Source organism: Tympanuchus pallidicinctus, unplaced genomic scaffold (assembly GCF_026119805.1).
Source record: "Tympanuchus pallidicinctus isolate F22 unplaced genomic scaffold, pur_lepc_1.0 scaffold1, whole genome shotgun sequence".
Taxonomy (NCBI): domain Eukaryota; kingdom Metazoa; phylum Chordata; class Aves; order Galliformes; family Phasianidae; genus Tympanuchus; species Tympanuchus pallidicinctus.
In genome coordinates this window covers 21,280,319-21,298,874 of record NW_026294618.1, presented here as the reverse complement: position 1 = coordinate 21,298,874, position 18,556 = coordinate 21,280,319, and the positions used below count along the sequence as shown (strand labels likewise).

The window sequence follows — 18,556 nt, the reverse complement described above, 5'->3', positions numbered from 1 at the left end:
TTCAGACATTTTAAGAACTGGTCGTTATTCTCTACTAGTAGCAGCAACCACTTCTGTAAGTGCCATTTGAAACTATCAAAACAACTTATCAGCAGAAGTCTTTTTAAAAAGTTAAATTTAGATAAAATGTATTTTATGACCCATGGAAATTCCCACTAGATTTCTTTCCTATAAAGGACAAACAAGCCAGGCAACAATTTTGACAGGAAGTGTTTGAGTATTAAGTGATGTATACTGCGCTGAAATTCTAGTAGGATGCGTAGAAATAATGGACTTCAAAGGTTTGCTTATGAAAAGAGAATGTCATGGCTCTCTTGGGAGTAAAATATGGGAGGAGAAAGTTAATATAGTGAGCTTGGTGCAGTCTAAAACTGTCAAAGCCTGACCCCTTAAAAATAGAGCTGTCAGAGCAATTAATTTCAGAAAAAAAAAAAAAAAAAAAAAAAAAAGTCATAATGAAGTGCTAGTGAAAGAAAATCCTTTCCTCAGTTCTGAAACAAGATACGTTTGTGTTTTTTTTTGTTTGTTTTGTTTTTTTTTCTGAGTCCTAGGGACACACAATACATATGCTGTACAGTAATGCTTGGAGAAGATTCTTTACGCTGAAAATGTAATTTGGAAAGACAGAGAAGGAGATGGAAAGATCTCATTTGATTGCTCTGAAAGCTTTTGATTTTGGAATTACTTCATTGGTGGTGCTTTCTGGACTACAAAATTTGTCATTCACCTCTGACAAACACTTCCTGTCAAATTCCAAACTATCTGGAGATCTGTGTAACATTGGCCAAAATGAATTGTCTAAAACAAGACAGTAGCTAATTATTTAAACTTCCTATTGATCTCAAGTACTGAATATACTGATGCTATGCCCCTAATTCTCTTTACAATTTACAAAAAACGTATGTCTTCAAAAGGATCTTGTTAGGTTGTTATTTTCTCCTTATTTTCTAAGTGGGAAAATGAGACGTGGAAAGTTATGACATACAATTTTTAATATTCTGGATCTGGTTGGTCTGCTGAGGATCAATCTCTGTAAAACATCAATGCAGTATTGAGGTCAGCTTTACATTTGTTTTGAAAAGAGAGAGAGATTAAAAAAATCATTTATTTAGGTTGTTTTTAATTTTGCATCACTTTTGCTTTCTCTTTTTAAAAAATTCGGATCAGCATTTGTGGAAACAAATGTCATGTGGAAATTACTTCAATCATTTGGGAAGCAACAAGACATGAGGGAATAGCATGGAGCTATGGATCAGATTGGATATCAGGAAAAGGTTCTGCATCAGAGGGCTGTGGGCATGGAACAGGCTGCCCAGAGCAGTCACAGCCCCAAGCTGCTAGAGTACAAGGAGATTTTGGACAGTGCTCACAGACAATTTGTTTGAATTTTGGGTGCTCCTGTGTGAGGCCAGGAGTTGGACTCAGTGGTCCCTGGAGCTCCTTGCAGATCAGTATATCCTATGATTCTATGATAAGTACATTATTATATATTTTGAATGGATCTGAACAGTTAACTTGTGCAAAAGAGATAATGAAAATTTGCAAAACCATTACATGCAAGTATTCAAAATTTTACTGTGTCACAAAGAACACATTTGAAGCTGTGTACATTCTTGGAATAAATTTCTAGGCATAAGTCTTCTGTTTTATTTACAGAAGGAACACTGAGCACTATCTAAGCTGATTGTCAAATACATTCATGTTTGGAAAGTACAGTATTTTTTTAGATACATCTTTCTTCCTGCAAAGGAAGAACATGCTATTTGTAATAAAATCTAATCTATTCAAATATCTGCTACTGTATTTTGTTTGCCACATGGTCTGTGCTAAAAGTGTGACATCAAAATGCTAGAAAAGGGTTATTTGTTTATTTGGTTGGTTTTTTATTGTTGTTGTTGTTGTTTTTTTTTTTAAACTTGCAATACTACTGTAATCCAATTTGTAAAAACGTTAAAAGAAACCTTTAGAAATTGATTTATTTCTCCCCTTAGGCTATTTTTGTGTGCTGTGTGGCTTCTAAACCACTTGTCATTCCTTCCATTTTCTCTGGCTTCGTTTCACTGATTTTTGTGGAGGTGCTCTGATACTGTAATAAAAGGTGAGCCTGTAAAACCTAGAGAATTGGAAATGGGGGTGATTTTTCAGTTATTAGTGGCTGGTCTGTAAAGAAAAAAAGTGCTCTTCACAGACTTTTTCCTTTCCAAATTCCATTTAGCATAGAGCCATTTGTGTTCCTCTGATATGGAACTGTGAGCTGTGGGCTGATTTTTAATTTTATTTATTTTTTCTTTCTTTACAGATGAAAAGTTCTTTATATTTTTCATTTCCAAACCACTCGCAAGTGGCAGCATGAATATAATCTACAGTATTATGAGTGATCTAGAGTGGATTCATAAAGCAAAGTTTCAGATTTCATCTTCATTTACTTTGAAGTTGCATCAACTGTTGATTGCTGCAGTGTTTTTTTCAGTCTTATTTAGCTCTCTCTAAAGCCTTATGACTATGAAATGCAAACTAGCTTCAGTACTGAGGCTGTATAAAATAGTGGGTCAATATACCATTTTGTGGATTAATGCAACATATCTACCTTTAAGAAGACTGACGGTGACATCTGTGTGTGACAGTAGTCAGACAAAACTCATGGAATTAGAAATAGTGTGGCCAGCAGGAGCAGGGAGGTGATCATCCCCTCTACTCAGCACTGGTGAGGCCGCACCTCGAGTACTGTGTTCAGTTTTGGGCTCCTCACTACAGGAAAGACATTGAGGCCCTGGAACGTGTCCAGAGAAGGGCAACGAAACTGGTGAGGGGTCCGGAACACAAGTCTTATGAGGAGCAGCTGAGGGAGCTGGGATTGTTCAGTCTGGAGAAGAGGAGGCTCAGGGGAGACCTCATTGCATTCTACAACCTCCAGAAGAGAGATGTGGCCTTTTCTCCCAGGCAACGAGCAGGACACGGGGCAATGGCCACAAGCTGTATCAGAGGAGGTTTAGATTAGACATAAGGAAGAACTTTTTCTCTCAGAGAGTGGTCAGGCACTGGAATGGCTGCCCAGGGAGGTGGTGGAGTCACCTTCCCTGGCAGTGTTCAAGAGGCGTCTGGATGACGTGCTACTTGATGTGGTTTAGTGCTAGTGGTGGCAATGGTGATGAGGAGACTGTTGGACTGGATGATCTTGAAGGTTGTTTCCAACCTTGTGATTCTAAGATTCTATGATTCTATGAGTCTATGGAAATATAATCTAAACTTAGTAATGCAAATAGTTTCTAAGACTATATCTTAAACTGTTTGAAAAGGGTGGGTGGTGTAGAACAGAATGGCTTAGGTTGGAGGGGGCCTTACAGATCATCTTGTTCCAACTTCCAACTATAAACTACTACCAACAGTGGTCTTACTGCTGTATTTTTATTACCAATTTCGTCTGACTTTTTAGTGAGCTAAAACATGTAGGAGTCTAGGTAATGGTCCGGAAGGTATATTTCAGTCCATAAAAGATGTTTATGTGATTTGCTAAAGTAGGATTTATTTGGAGATTATTATTAATTAATTAATTGGACAAAATAACATTCTTATTTATATGCGTAACTCCTACTGGGTGCATTTGGGTTCATATACCAGTATACTTCAAAGGCATCTTTGGTCTAAATATCTATGTACCATTATGCAAGTGTATATTTTATATAGAATGTAATACAAGACAGAAAAATTTTCTGCCTTACACTGGAAAAAAGGTTTGCTGTTAAATTAAAAATATTGCTAGCTGTTTATAGCTGGGAGGCAGAAAAGCAATCTGCTCATATAATTGTTAACCCTGAACACCTGATCTTATGTAAAGGTTCTTATGTTAGCTTCTTTGTTAAAGTACAGTCATTAGCTCTATAGTAACTGAAGGAACTTCTTTTTAATAATGTGACTTCCCATTGTGCAAGACGTTAGCAGCATGTGAGAGTCATATCAGAACTTCCATGTGATCCCAGTTCTGTCCATGAAATGGTGGCCATTACAACCTCCAGGTCTCTCCCAGCAGCTGCCATCCTTGTCAGAGTCTCAAGTCCCACCATGTTCTTGACACCTTCAGTTCCCTCAGAACCGATTTATATTGGTTTGGCACTGGAAAATTCCTATCACACTTTTCTGTTCCCATATGACTATCTGCTAGCTGCAGTCACAGGCTTTGCAAGTTCAGGATTTTCTGCAGTGGATGGAGATTCTGCTGCAGTGACAGTTACTGGCTATCTAGAGAAGCTAGCTTCTTTTTTCTTAAGTTTGTTGAAATTGTCAAGCCTGCAGCTTCTTTCTGCTTTCTAGCTAAGCACTGTGAGTTTTGGTTAAGGGAACTTCATTGGCCGTTACTGTATGAGCTTTTTGCTCCAGTTGCCTCCTTCTTCCACCTACTATGAGAATATTAATTTTGTGACCTTGCAGTTAATGTCTAGTCAAGCCAAACTCATAGGAAATATCAGGAGTTTCCACATTATCATGGAAAAATTGAACTTAGTTACATTATAGACTTGAATTAAAAACTAGTTTTTGCCTGTTCAGAATTGAGACTGTAAATATAAAATAACTAGAACAAGAGCACCAAGAAAAAGATAAACCTTTTGTATACTGCATACTGTTTAAAAAACAAAAAAACAAACAAACAAAAAAAACAACAACAAAAAAAAACCTTTTATACATGATTAGACTACTGCCCCACTAATGAAGCGTGCACACCTTATCCAAATCTAATTAGAAGGAATGAGAAGCACCTGATGTTAATTATTAAAATGAGAAATTGAGGGAACAGGTGGGGGAGATTCTGTGATGTAGTGAGCTATAGGAGATAGTTGCTGGAAGAAGTCAATGAAGTTCTATTTTTCATTTTTTTTTTTTTTTTTTTTTTTTAATGGGAACTATGAGTAGAATATTGGGAACTTGAAGAGCAGTCGCATAAGATTTGCTGTAGGCCTGATGCGTGAATAGTTAATGATGTAGGAGTCTGTATTTGTGGAGAATAACAGGAGAAGATTTGACACTGCTGGAGAGAGGAAAGAGGTAAGGGACTTTTATTGTTGCTCTCTTCAGAGAGAAAACTGTTCAGCACTCATCAATGCAAAGAGTTATTGTCGGATATATTCCTTATACTGGAGAGGTAGAAAACAAAATTCTTTTGTGGAGGACTAATCAGGGGCTCTATCAGCTGTGGCATTTCCTCTATGTTTTTTAAGGGGAATGAGTCAAGGTTAACTTACATTTAGGAGAAATCACTTAGACCATTTGCTTTATGTCTTCCCTCTTTCTGTGACATGATTTAAAGAAAAATGTTGTGGAGGGGAGTAGTGGGACTTACACACTAAATCTTCTCTTCTGTTATAGTAAGTCATTCAGAAAATAGAGATCCTGTACTAATTTTATAGTAGATTCTTGTGCTTTTATGTATGCGATGATATTTCACTTTTTGCTTGTAACGGATAGTAATTTAGTGAATTACTAAAATAAGTATTCTGTGGTATTGTATGTGGCAAGTTACAGCCTGGTATGATGAAATAGGCTTGTTTCTTGGTTTTACATACTCTTAAGTGCCTTCACCTATGGTAACTCTTCTCAATGCTGGTAGCCAGTACAGACAGGAGTTTGCCCCAGGGATACCATCTTCTGATGAGGAAAAAAATGAGGGGAAATCTATATATATGCTTTAAGAGTGTCTCCTTCTGGCTCCTTCAGGGGCTATTTTCCCAATGAAATTGGGAGGCCAGTAATAGCATGACCCTCAGGAACAACTGTGGACAACTTCCTTTTATTTTTTTTATTTTTATTTTTAAAAAGAGTGGAGAAAAAAAAAAAAAAAAAAAAAAAAAACAGAAAACTTTATTGTTATTGCTGACTGAGCTTTACTGCAGAATAGCAAGTTACAGCAGTGAACAAGGGAGATGGAATTTCTCCAGGATTTGGGAAATAACGTTGCATACGTTTGTTTCCTTGTGGTTACACCTTGTTGGTGGGCGTTATTTGTGTGAGTATAAACTTGCATATGAGAATAGTTATACAACACCATATACTCTAATTTTGATCTACACAATTTCATCATAAGATACACTATCTATTATCTTGAGAAGGGATCTTTTTGCCTATGATCTGCTTTCAACTTTGAACTCTATGCAAAGATGTTGCGTATGGAAAAGACTTAAATGATAGGCACTGCTGTATGGTGCATGCTCAAATAAATCTACGTGCTTTATTCTTAGCTATTTGTTCTCTAGGATACTTTTAGTTGGCTAGTAGCAATTTTTTTTTTTTTTTTTTAAGTTAACTGAAGTTGTAACTGGCTGAGCTTTAAAATAATACCTCTGACTCTTCACTCAATTTGTTGAAGGATCTTCAGGGATCATAAATGTTACCCTTCCTAAAAGGTCATATTATGGATACATATCCTATAACTGTGTTTGTAACATTGTAGCTTTTATAGGTTTCAGTGTCTGATAGAACTTGGCAAACGAAGTGGGAAAATGGCTGCCCCTCTGCAGAACCCCGCAGCACCTAGAAGTGATGAGGACTTGGTTCCCTAGGGATATCATGGGCTTACTTGCTTTCCTAAGCAAAAATCTTCAAAATACTCATAGGCATAAGTACGCATAATGGAAATATTACACTGAGTGAAATATACCTAATACACCTGATTTTTTTTTTTTCCTTTGAAGAAGTTACAGAACATGAAACATGCAATTTGCACAGTGCTACAGGGTAGGTTGAGAATGCAATTGCATGCATGTTCCGACAGTATGTTTTTTTTTGTTTGTTTGTTGTTTTTTTTTTTTTTTAATTGAAGGTCAGCACAAGATGGCAAGACAGTTGTTTTCTGTGGTAAGACTTTAGTTACCTTTGTCTCTTAAATTACTGCATTAGCTTTTCTTCTGGCTAAGTTCAAGCAGTTTAAACTGATTCAGGCTAGTAATTACTAAAATTACAAGGATAACATATTAAAAATTTGACTTTAAAATGCATAAAATTGAAGTACACTTGAAGAGATGAGCAGAGAATACTATGAAATTATTGAGTGAGGGTGCTGGCAGCCACGATTGTAGGGAGAGAGGAATTAGGGTAGCTGGCTCCATCAGCCTTTCCTCAGGGCACAGCTGCGTCCAGCAACCAGTATGGCAGTGCCTCTGCAAAACAGGCTTAAGAGAGGGGAGCAATGCTGCAGAGCTGAGTGTGAGATGGAGAGAAGATGAGAAATAAGCCTATGAAGGCCAAGGTGAGAGAAGGAGCATGGAGGACATTCTCCTGAGAGCCAAGGTTCCCCTGCAGTCATTGGGGAGGCCATGCCAGAACAGATAGGCCTCCATGAACTGCACCAAAGCAGGTGGGTGTTCCCTGGAGGAACTGCAGCCTGTTGAGAACCCATGTAGACCAAGGAAAAAGTGAGAGGGAAAGTGTGAGAGAAGAGAGAAGCTGTTTATGGGGTGATCACAGCCTGGTGCTGCTCCCTGCATTGCATAGTTGGGGGAATGAAGAAGTGGAGTTAAACCAGGGAAAAAAGGAGTGTGGGGGAAGGTTTTGAATTTTTTTTTCTTTCTTTTTCTTTTTTTTTTTTTTTCCCCTTCACTACCCAGCCCTAGTTTAATTGGATAAAAATAAATTTTCCCTGAGTACACAATGCCTGTGCTAGTAATTGTGATCACTCGATTCTCTCTGCCTTTAACAACTCATTCCTGCTGAGGAGAGGGGGGAGTAGGAGCATGCCTGGCCAGGTGGTCTAGGAGCTGGCCAAAGCCAACACATAACAAAAACACTGGTGAGTTTTATATCCATAATAAATGCCTGGGATCCTATAGTTGTGTCTTGATTGCTTTTTTTTTTTTTTTTTTTTTTTGTTCTGGCCCCTAATAGAAAATATGTATATTACTGACTTTGTGATGTTGGATACCTAAAATGTGGAGTTTTTCTTACTTTTTCTTTCTTACTGTAGTTCTCGGATAATTTCTGGTTAAGCCATATATGAGGTAGCACATTTTAAATATATTTCAGTGTGTTTTATTTAGAATTTGACTTCTGTGATGTAGCAAGGAATTTCTAGAGAGCTGCAGTAAGGGTGCTGTTTGATTTGCTTTGCTTGCTATCAGCACCATTTTTGAGTTAGTATCTCCCTGTACCTTTATGTTTTTCTGTGGCATGGAAAGTTTGAACTTACGGTTGTCTTCATTCAAATAAAAGTTTAGAAATAGTGTGTAAATCCTGAAAGGTTATGATAGTGATGGCAGGCAGGTCTTTATTGTTTCATGTAACACTTACTGACCTCCATGCATTTCCAGCAGAGAGCTGAAGACAGCAGTAACTTTTACGCTTAGCTGCTGTCTGTTAAGGGATCAATGACCATTCCCTCATTTGCTCTTTGTATGTACGTTATGTGCTCCAGGCCCCTCAGCAGCTAGGTAGCCTTGCAGTGCATTTTCTGCAGCCTATTAATGCCTGTTTTGTACGAGAGAGTTCCCAGACGATGCCTCACAAGTGGAGATGTGAGCAGAGCCAGATGGATCTGCTGGGTATGCTATTGCTATGCTGTATCTTATGTATGTGTGTATGTAGACTGTACTAGAAATGTCTGAATGACAAGATCTGTGAAATGATACTGCGGAAAGAAATGCTTGTTTCTCAGTTTAAGTCTGACTTCAGTATTGGCGTTTTGTTGGGTTTTCTATAATAGGTTCTGTTTTCTCTTTATGGACCAGCCAACTATAGTCCAAGTACTGCCATATGTTCAGTATGAAGCAGTACAAGTTTATCAATTGGCAGTTTTATTAGCAGGACTTTTTTAGCACAGAACTATCTACTTTGAAACACTCCCTTTCTGGATGCTGGGAAGACCTTGGTATTAATTGCTGAAGCATTTTTCCAGAGTAAAGGAACATTTGAGGGTTTGTGATTTCTTCTGCATGATAAAATGAATGTGCAAAACAAGTAATGATTCATCAGCTATAATTACCTAGCAAAAAATATTAGTAAGGGGAGAACAAAGACTTGGTAAGTTAACACTGTTTTCCTTATAGAATTTACTTTGAAGTCTATGAATAATGCTCAAAATTTTTTATCTGGTTTCTCTATCAATTTCTTGGCATTTGATGTCACTTAACTTATTTGTATACGATGATAAGGTCTTTCAGAAATATTCTGGACAGCAAGAGTACTGCAGAGGCACTCAGATAACCTATTGAAAAACAGAAACACAGAATTCTTCTATTTGAGATTTTCCTGTAATTTATTTTAGGATTGCAGTAAAAAAATACATGTTGAAAAAACATATTTACAATCAACATATTATTTCCTTCAAGTTTACTATGTACTTACCTATTCCTAGGTCTGTAAGAAGTTTAGGTGTGGTGATTAAAATTGTGAATGAACATATTTATTTTCCTTTAATGTAAATTTCAAAGTCAATTAGATGAAAAGATGATGTGGTATTTCAAAGGGGATAGTAGGGAAACTATTTTTGTTAATGAGCTTGTAAAGTGTCCACATTATTGGAGTGATGCTTATTACCATAATAAAATCAAAACAGGAAGTCCTAGAAACAACAGCTCAAATGAGCTCATTTGGGGTCATATATAGATAGAATCACAGGATTGCTGAGATTGGAAAAGACCTCCCAGATCATCCATTTTGGCAATCCATCTACCACCAATATTTCCCCACTAAACCATGTCCCTTAGTACAACATCTAAACGTTTATTGAACACGGTGACTTAAACACCTGCCTGAGCAGCCTGTTCTTGCATGTAACCACTCTTGTAGAGAAGTTTTTCCTAATATCCAACCTCAGTCACCCCTGGCACAACTGGAGGATATTCCCTTACTGCTCGTTAGGCAGGAGAAGAAGCTGACACCCGCCTTACTACAATCTCCTTTCATCTAATTGTAGAGAGCAATAAGGTCTCCCCTAACTCTTTTTTTTCTCCAGGCTAAACAATCCTAGTTCCCTCAGCTTCTCCTCCTAAGACTTGTGCTCCAGACCCCTTACCACTTTGTTGTCATTATGAATCAAAGCCTTATCAAGTGGAGCAAATATTGATCAGGAATGATGTAGCTAAACAGTGTAGTTCGGCATTTATATAATAATTTCTTTTTGAGTGACTTCCTTTCTCCCCACTCCCCCCTCCTTGCTTACAAATTGTGAAGTGTTGAAGCTAAGTTATCTTCCTGTGTTTCAACTTGGTTTTTCCTCTTTCCCCCGCAGTAGATACCAGTTTCCTAAAACAGAGCACTTTGAAATTCTTCTCAAAGAAATAGAAAATATGCATGTAAGATCAGAAAATACATATCCTAAATTAATAATGAACTGTCATAACTGTGCATTACAGATGTAGGGCAGTAGTGATCACCACCATTATTTATTAAATAGAACAAGAAGAATGTTTCTCTAAAAACTGTTACATCTAGATAGATAGTGAAGGTGACAGAACGTACAGAAGCCTGAACGTAAGATGTGGCAAGCTGCATGGTAGTTCCCTAGTTTTGGGTTTGAGGAAAAAGTTGTATTGGTTAGGTCCAGGATTGGAGTAAACGAGGTGGAAATAAATGAAAGTAATAAGTTGACAAGTACACAGAAGGTGAAAAGATTAGAGCAAGCTGTTAATTAGAGCATGGGAGACATGTTTAAAACGGAAGAAATCGCAAAGTGCTTTCCTGACTTAGGTTGATTTGACTATATGCCTTCATCTATGTTTATTAAAGCTCTTCTCACTCACTCTTATCTCTGACTCATCCAAGTCTCTGTTTGTTTTCCAAAATTCAAAATCAGAAAGACAAGGCAGCAGCTGACTGGTGTAATTCAGGCATGGATTTTTGTCTTGGATGTTTTCACACATGAGAGTTAAAGGTGCTCTGAAATAAAGCGAGGCAGTGAAATTATTAGTTATTCAAATTAAAATATATCAAAGTTGTATTTAATTATGTTTCCTCTTCTGGAGGTCTAAGGTATAAGGCTAACCACATCTATTGGTGAGAGGAGAACTTAAATTTATTCCTTTTAAAGGTTATAATTATTTGTACCTCTTTTATTGCACAGATTATCTGGATTTCAACTTCCATCATCTATCGTGAGCACAGGTTCTATCCTCACCCTCTGTTTCACCACAGACTTTGCTGTCAGTGCTCAAGGTTTCAAAGCTATCTATGAAGGTAAGAAGGATTTTCTTATTTGGTCTTTTACTTGGAATACATTTTTGATGCTGAAATGTTTCCATTTTCATTGTTTAGGGTTTGAATCATCATTGACAATTGCATAACCTTTTTTCTGGCATATTTAAATGCTATACATCGTGGACAAAGTCTTCATTTTGACGTGTAATTCAATCTAACTGATACTTTAATTTCAGCTGGGATTTTTAATCAAATTTGTCAGGTTTCTAAAGCTGGATTAGGAAATGCTTACATTTAAATGGGTTTCTTGTTATTTCCTGAATTTCTTTTGACAGCTTCTTTAGGCAGTGCCTGACTAGAGGGGTTTGATGATAAAAATGGAAAAAAAGAAGGATGTTAACTAGTCTTGAAAATCAATAGATAATCTTCTAGTGGTGAAAACTTGTATATATATGTATGTTATATTCTATGTATTCTTTTCGTTTGTCCTCCAAAACCAAACAATTCAAAGCCCGTTCTGTGGAAGATACTAGAGTACAGTGATGACTGTACAGTTCTGGGAGGAAAAATAAGTCCAAATATTTCATATCTTTTAGTGTTAACCAAGAGTTATGCTCATAAAATTGGACTGGATCAGTTTTTGTAATGTGGTGACTTGTACAAAAAGTTTTGAGATCTGAAAACTTTGGGAAAACGATCAGATACAGCGGTATTAAGTCAGTTGCTTGTGCTTGGGTAGCGAGGATAGTTTGAGTGTAAGTTCAGAATTGTGTTTAAACTCTTGCATAGATGTTAGCTTGGTTGTTTGTGCTTAATTTTCTGTACTTTTTTCTGGTTGGGATTGGTTGCATATCAGTTTGTCTTTCCCTGGTATTTCTTCCCCTTTTGCTTATTCCTCTAAAGCTTTGTCAGCTGGATAGCAAGAATATCTCCATCTTTTTTTGGTTGGTTGGTTGTGTGTGGTGTTTTTTTTTTTTTTTTTTTTTTTTTTAAGTTTGGATGAATGAAGGCTGTGGTGAAAGGCTAGGAAAGTTTAATATTTTTCAAGTTTTATTAGGTAAGTTGAGAAGGAACATGGGTCATCAAACCAGCAACTGCTACCTCAGTCTGAAGCAGTCTGATGTTGCTTCCTACATAAATGTATCTTTCTCTTCTAGCAGTTGCATATGGTAATATACTTCATCCTTCTATATGAGCTAAGCATATTTTTCATATGGAAAAAGATGGTGAAGAATGCTAAAGGATGTCTCGACTGTCATCTTGGGAGCACATGCACAGAGCCACAGGCTGTAGTATAATGACACTTCCTGCTGGCCTACTTTCTTGTAAAAACCACAGCAGGAAGATCTGTAATTAACAGCGACAGATAGCACCATTCTCTGGTTAAACGACATTGCCCCTTTTGAGATTTAATGCTGTAAATCTGGTGATGTCCACAGGCTTTAAGTTGTCTTCAGAATATGACAACCAACTCCCAAAGTACGGTGGATGTTATTTAACAGAGAGCATTGTAGTTTATGGACAAGCAGAGGGGGGTGTGTGGCTTGAGAAGGATTTGCAGTAGTGGGGTATTAGGAGTTCATTTTCTGAAAATTCAGAGTGCTTTCTGTATCAAACTCAACTGCTATAAGGGACAATAGATTCACTGAAAATGTATGGTTTATAAAAATCCTCTAACTCTCCCTGACTATTCTTTTCATTTTTTGCTACTATGCCATATGTAATTTTGTAAGTAGATACTCGGAGATTGGTCTCCGAGACAGCTGAATACAACCCAGATGTTAATAGCCACTGCAAATCTTAATAGCTGCTCTGCTGGCTACCTATCCCTAAGCTAGTTTGCTTTTAGTAAAAGTATCTAGTTGTCTCTGGTGTTAGCCTGCTCTTCATTCTTCTCTGGAGTAAATGAATTACTGCTCAGTTGGAAGCATTGGGAGGATTGAAGTGCCACTGATTGCTGCCATTTAAGATTTTGGGACATCATGGTTGTAACGATTTGAGAAAATCGGTTTTAAACATCTTAATTGGAGGGAAGCTTTAACAGCATGTTAGCTGGCAGAGACAGCGTGTTTAAAAAAATTTGTATATTTATAATGATACCTAAGGGAGTTATTTATTTATTTATTTTTTGTAACAGATTTTTGGATGGAAGGTAGAAGTGTACAAGATTAAAAAATAATTATTGAAACAGGGAAATGCCCTTATGTCCTGGGGTAAAGGCAGTCAAAGGAAACCTCCTGGTGTTGTACCACTTGTCTTACAGCAGTGGATGAAGCAGGTCTGAAAAATCCTAACTAATTAATTTGCATGAACTTGCAATATTCTGGGAGTCTGCAGAAGTGTTTTTTCTTTTTTTTTTTTTTTTTTTTTTTTTTAACACTTTTGATAGATCTCTCACAGGCATAAGAAAACTTCATCTTATTAGGATTGCTATCTTCATGCATTCAAAAAATGTAACTGATAAGTATCTTCAAAGTTGGCTGTGCTACTGAGAGTCAGTACTTTTAATGTGATCATGTTGGGTGGCTTGACAGCAGTCCTTCCTGACAAACAGGAAAGATTCTCTGCTATGCTGAGCTTATGGTTCTCAGAGCAGAGGTGGTACTGTTGGGAGTCTTCTCCCTTTCTGTCTGAAAGATGCTCTTTTGAACTTACACTGTAGTGGCTGAGGTTAGGGCACTGAACCAGGAAAAAAGGTACGTGAACCTCCTTTCAACAGCCTCTGAGGAAATACTCCAACATCCACTGCAGGGAGAGAGCACTGCATGCCATTGCCTGAGCTGAGATTCAATTTTATGTGTTCTAGTGAATATATTCCCAATTCCCTGCTTCCCGCACAGAAATGAAATACTTGAGTCCTTTGTGTTTTTGCAATATGTAAAAGCAATAAAGCTAGTGAAATCACATACTAGTATCCTGAGCACTTGAATGTTATTTGAACCTATCTGACGCTGCCTGCTGTCATCCATATGCCACATGAATATTTATACTTAACGGAACCTGATTTTGCAGTAGTACTCCAGCAAGAGCTATCTATTAGTGTTAACAAGACACTGATGTAGCTAGGCAGTTGCTTGGATCATAGACTGAAATATAGATTTCTTTACTTATCGTTACTGAAATCAGGTTTATAGATCCGCTTATAAGAGACTACTTTTAACTACAACATTGATAATACTGCAGTCTTCCTAAGTGCAGATGGGATGCTTGAATTATTCTTATTTTCTGACAACTTTCATCCTTGGGATTTTGAGACATATCACCATCAAAATATTTATGTTTTTCAGAAGTAGTAAGTTCAGTTCAACTAAACGGCTAAACAATTTATTGATGTTATTGTCACTTATGGGTAATAACTAACTCTAAGTCTAAAGATTTGGGAATTGAATTCTGTTTCTGTACTGTGTTTTTTGTTGGCAATGCCTTACATTGTAAGAACATTATATTTAGCCTTTAGTGGGGAAAGTGAAGAACAGTAATATACTTGCAACGGGTACAATTTTCTTTAATTCCCTGTAAAAATCAATTTATTTCCTGTTTCTTGAATGGAAATAGTGAACTATTTTTTTGTTAAGATGCTTTGAGTACAATAAATTTCAGCACAGTTGTATTGTAGTAATTTTCTCTGGGAAAATCAGAAGTGTTCCTCTAATAAAGAACACTTGCGTATGGTTGGAAATAAAACAACAACAGCAAAAAATCCTCTTTGAAATGAGGGCAATATCTGAAATGTTTTGCACATGTATACTTGAAATAATGCATGGTAAAATGGTTATATGCTCTTTCTAATAGCAAAGTATTTTCTGCTATGTGTTTATTCAGGGAATGCAGCTGTTAAGAACACCCCATTCTGAAAGTTGGGGAAACTTAATTATCGGTACTCTGTAAGTCCTGTTTCAACAGCTCCACATGCTGGGGGTCCCAGACCTGAACGCACCACTCCAGATGGGGCCTCTGGAAGGCAGAGAAAAGGGAAGCAGTGGTCTCTGTCTCCCTGCTGACTATCTCTTTTTTGACTTAACCCAGGATACCATTGACCTTCCAGGATATACTGCCTCCTGCTACTAAACACTAGATTGCCCTTAGCGATGATCACTGTCTCATTTTAGACTACCTTGATTTTGGTTGTTGCTGCTGTTTTTGTTTTTAAATAGATTTTGTAAGATGTATGTGTAGAGTTTGTGGACAGTGTTCAAGTCTGTTATAACTAGTTTGTTTAATGTGTGCTAGTACCTTTCCTTTGACCTCTGTTCTACAGTAGCAGATTTTCTTTATCCAAGAAGGAACTCTGGCTTTTCCCTCTATCTTACCTGCTTTTAGGTTATACTGCCTTTTTTCTTTCGGTCTTTGAATTTTTGAAGCTTTCTGCTCACACGCAGCATTAACATTTATACTGGCAGTCATGTCTTCCTGCCTTACGGATCTTCCCTGAAGCTTTTAAAATTCTTTTCAGCATTAGCAGTAGAATATGGTGATACACTTCCACATTGAATTATTTGAAGAATTTTTTTCCTCTTGATTCTTGTCCCTGAATGTTTGTCACTTGGTGTGCTTTTTATATTAATTATTTTGAGTGAATATTCTAAAGTAGTTTTTTAAAAATCATTGAAACTCTTCCTCACCCAGGTTGGAGACAATAGCCTCTTGTAATGACACTATGAGTTCAGATAGTTATTTTGGTACTGTGGTTTCCCCATCAGCAAAGATGCAGTCAACATCCACAGGGCTTAAGCTAACATTCCTCTTTCACTCAGCTTCTCCAATAGGAGTCTATGATTCTATGATTCTATTCTATGGTTGGTGTAGTTAACTGAATGGTCTGGGGCAGTTGCCAGGGTCGACAGGGGCCCATTGGCCCCTGGGAAACCATGGCAACAAATGACTTGAAGATAAGAGAGAAGAACAGGATAGACCAAATAAGGAAGAAACAAGACATGCCACATGTCCATTGGTCAGGTAGTAGCCCTAAGGCATGGGGAAAGTTTTAAGAAGGATGTGCTCCTTGGCCATTTTACCGCTCGCCATATTGGTGTCATGAAAAGCGTGTGAAACTGGCCGGGGCTGTCGGAACACTTTCACAGGGAGACTTCAATCAGGGTCGCCGAAACAAAGGTGACAGGTTGGTTTGTTTGCTTTTCCTCCAGTACCCAAATATCTTTAGAGCCCTTTTCATAGAATCATAGAATGGCCAGGGTTGAAAAGGACCACAATAATCATCTAGATTCAACCCCCCTGCTATGTGCAGGGTCACCAACCACCAGACCAGGCTGCCCAGAGCCACATCCAGCCTGGCCTTGAATGCCTCCAGGGATGGGGCATCCACAACATCCTTGGGCAACCTGTTCCAGTGCGTCACCACCCTCTGTGTGAAAACCTTCCTCCTAACATCTAACCTAAACCTCCCCTGTCTCAGTTTAAAACCATTCCCCCTTGTCCTGTCACTATCAACACATGTAAACAATGGTTCCCCCTTCTGTTTATGCACTCTCTTCAAGTACTGGAAGGCCAATGAGGTCTCCCTGGAGCCTTCTCTTCTCCAAGCTAAATGATCCCAGTTCCCTCAACCTCTCCTCACAGGAGAGGTGCTCCGGTCCTCTGATCATTTTAGTGGCCCTCCTCTGGACTCGTTCCAAGAGCTCCACGTCCTTCCTGTAGTGGGGGCCCCAGGCCTGGACGCAGTACTGCAGACAGGGTCTCACAAGAGCTGAGCAGAGGGGGACAATCATCTCCCTCTCCCTGCTGGACACCCCTTTGTTAATGCAGCCCAGAGCTCAGTTGGCCTTCCAGGCTGCAAGTGCATACTGCTGGCTTGTGTCCAGCTTCTTGTTCACCAGGACCAGTGTATGGGAACTGCTGAGTTATGGCCTGAACCTCTGATTGTTCACCTGAGGTGAGCAATGAGTCAGCCTTGGGAGTACAAGTGAAGGCAATTGACCTGTGCTGCTGGAAGGTGTGGAGCCTGGCTCCACCTCTCCCAGACCCATTTAAGAGCTGGCTATCAGTGGGGAAGGATCTGTTCTGGAGATCCACTCCACTGGAGTTTTGTAAGCAAGCCCAGGGTACGGGTAAGCATTCTATCTATGTTCTTTTTGTTATAATTTGCTTTGCCTAACTTTCTTGTTTATTTTGTAATTATAACATCTTACTATTCATTGACTGTACAACCTCCAAGTCCTTCTCTGCAGGGCTGCTCTCCAGGAGATCTTCCCCTGTTTGCATAAATACCTGAGATTGTCTCGACCCAAGTGCAGCATCCTGCACTTGGCCTTGTTGAATCTCATTAGATTCACTTGGGCCCACTTCTCCAGCCTGTCCAGGTCCCTTTGGATGGCTTCCCTTCCTCCTACTGTGTTGGCTGTATGGCTCAGCTTGGTGTGATCTGCAAACTTTCTGAGGGTGGACTCAATTCCATCGTCTGTGTCGTTGATGACGATGTTGAAGAGCACTGGTCCCAAGTCTGAGCCTTTGGGTGCGTCACTCATGACTGGCCTCCCCCTGACATAGAACCATTGATCACAACCCTTTGGCTGTGTCCAGCCAACCAGTTCTTAATCCACTGAATGGTTCATCCTTCAAATCCATAACCTCTCTGGTTTAGAGAGAAGGATGTGGTGAGGAACCATGTCAAAGGCTTTGCAACAGTCCAGGTAGATGACATCTGTTGCCCTTCCCCTGTCCACTGATGCTGTCACTATATCTAAGAGTGACTTTTCTAAAAGTTTAACTCTTTTTCACGGGGCTGCTAAACAACAGGGTTTTCCTGCTAAATTACTTATGGGTCTGTATTAATAGCTGTAGAGTTTTTGAAACAAACTATCCTGCATTGGTAAGAGTGGTCACTACTCCCTGGGAATAATCATGTTCAGGACATACTCCTTTATAGCACCTCAATAACATGAGGCAAATATCTCATATTGAGAGTGGGAAGTTAGGCAAGAGAGTGGGAGTTGGCAAGACAATTGACAAGACAACCAAATTTTATGCAATGTTGGTATGTAACTATCTCCTTTAGCTGTAAAATTAAGTAGTAATGGTTGAAAATCTGAGAGACTACTAAACTCTTCCTCATAGGTAGCGTGATATCTGTAACAATTCTTTAATGTGATTTTCAGAGAAAGTGCTATTTAAATTTAGGTCTTAGTTTAATCTTTTTAAGGGGGAAAGGCTCAGAGTAAGGTTTTGTTTTAAATAGCATTTATTGGGTAGAGAAAGCAAAACTACTGGTACTACAGTAAAATAGCTTTTGTTTTCTTGTGAAAGCATTCTTGCAGATACACATTTTGCATTGTGGTTAACCATAGGTTGTTTTTGGCCATAACATCTATTAACAGGCTAATGTATTTGCTTTTCTGTTTTTGTGTCTTGCTTACTCTTTTTGTGGTTATCTTCTCGAAGTGAGGCCAGTGTCAAAGCATTGGAACTGTTTGTTTTTGGACATGAA

The 18,556-nt window shown here is 38.4% G+C and overlaps 1 protein-coding gene across 1 annotated transcript in view; it reads left to right on the top strand.

Annotated features, from left to right (window-relative positions):
* Positions 1-18,556, top strand: part of CSMD1 (CUB and Sushi multiple domains 1) — a 984,784-nt gene that overhangs the window by 317,923 nt on the left and 648,305 nt on the right. The window contains exon 3 of the mRNA XM_052696996.1: positions 11,042-11,154. Coding sequence (XP_052552956.1) covers positions 11,042-11,154 — 113 coding nt within the window. The remainder of the gene's footprint in view (positions 1-11,041; positions 11,155-18,556) is intronic.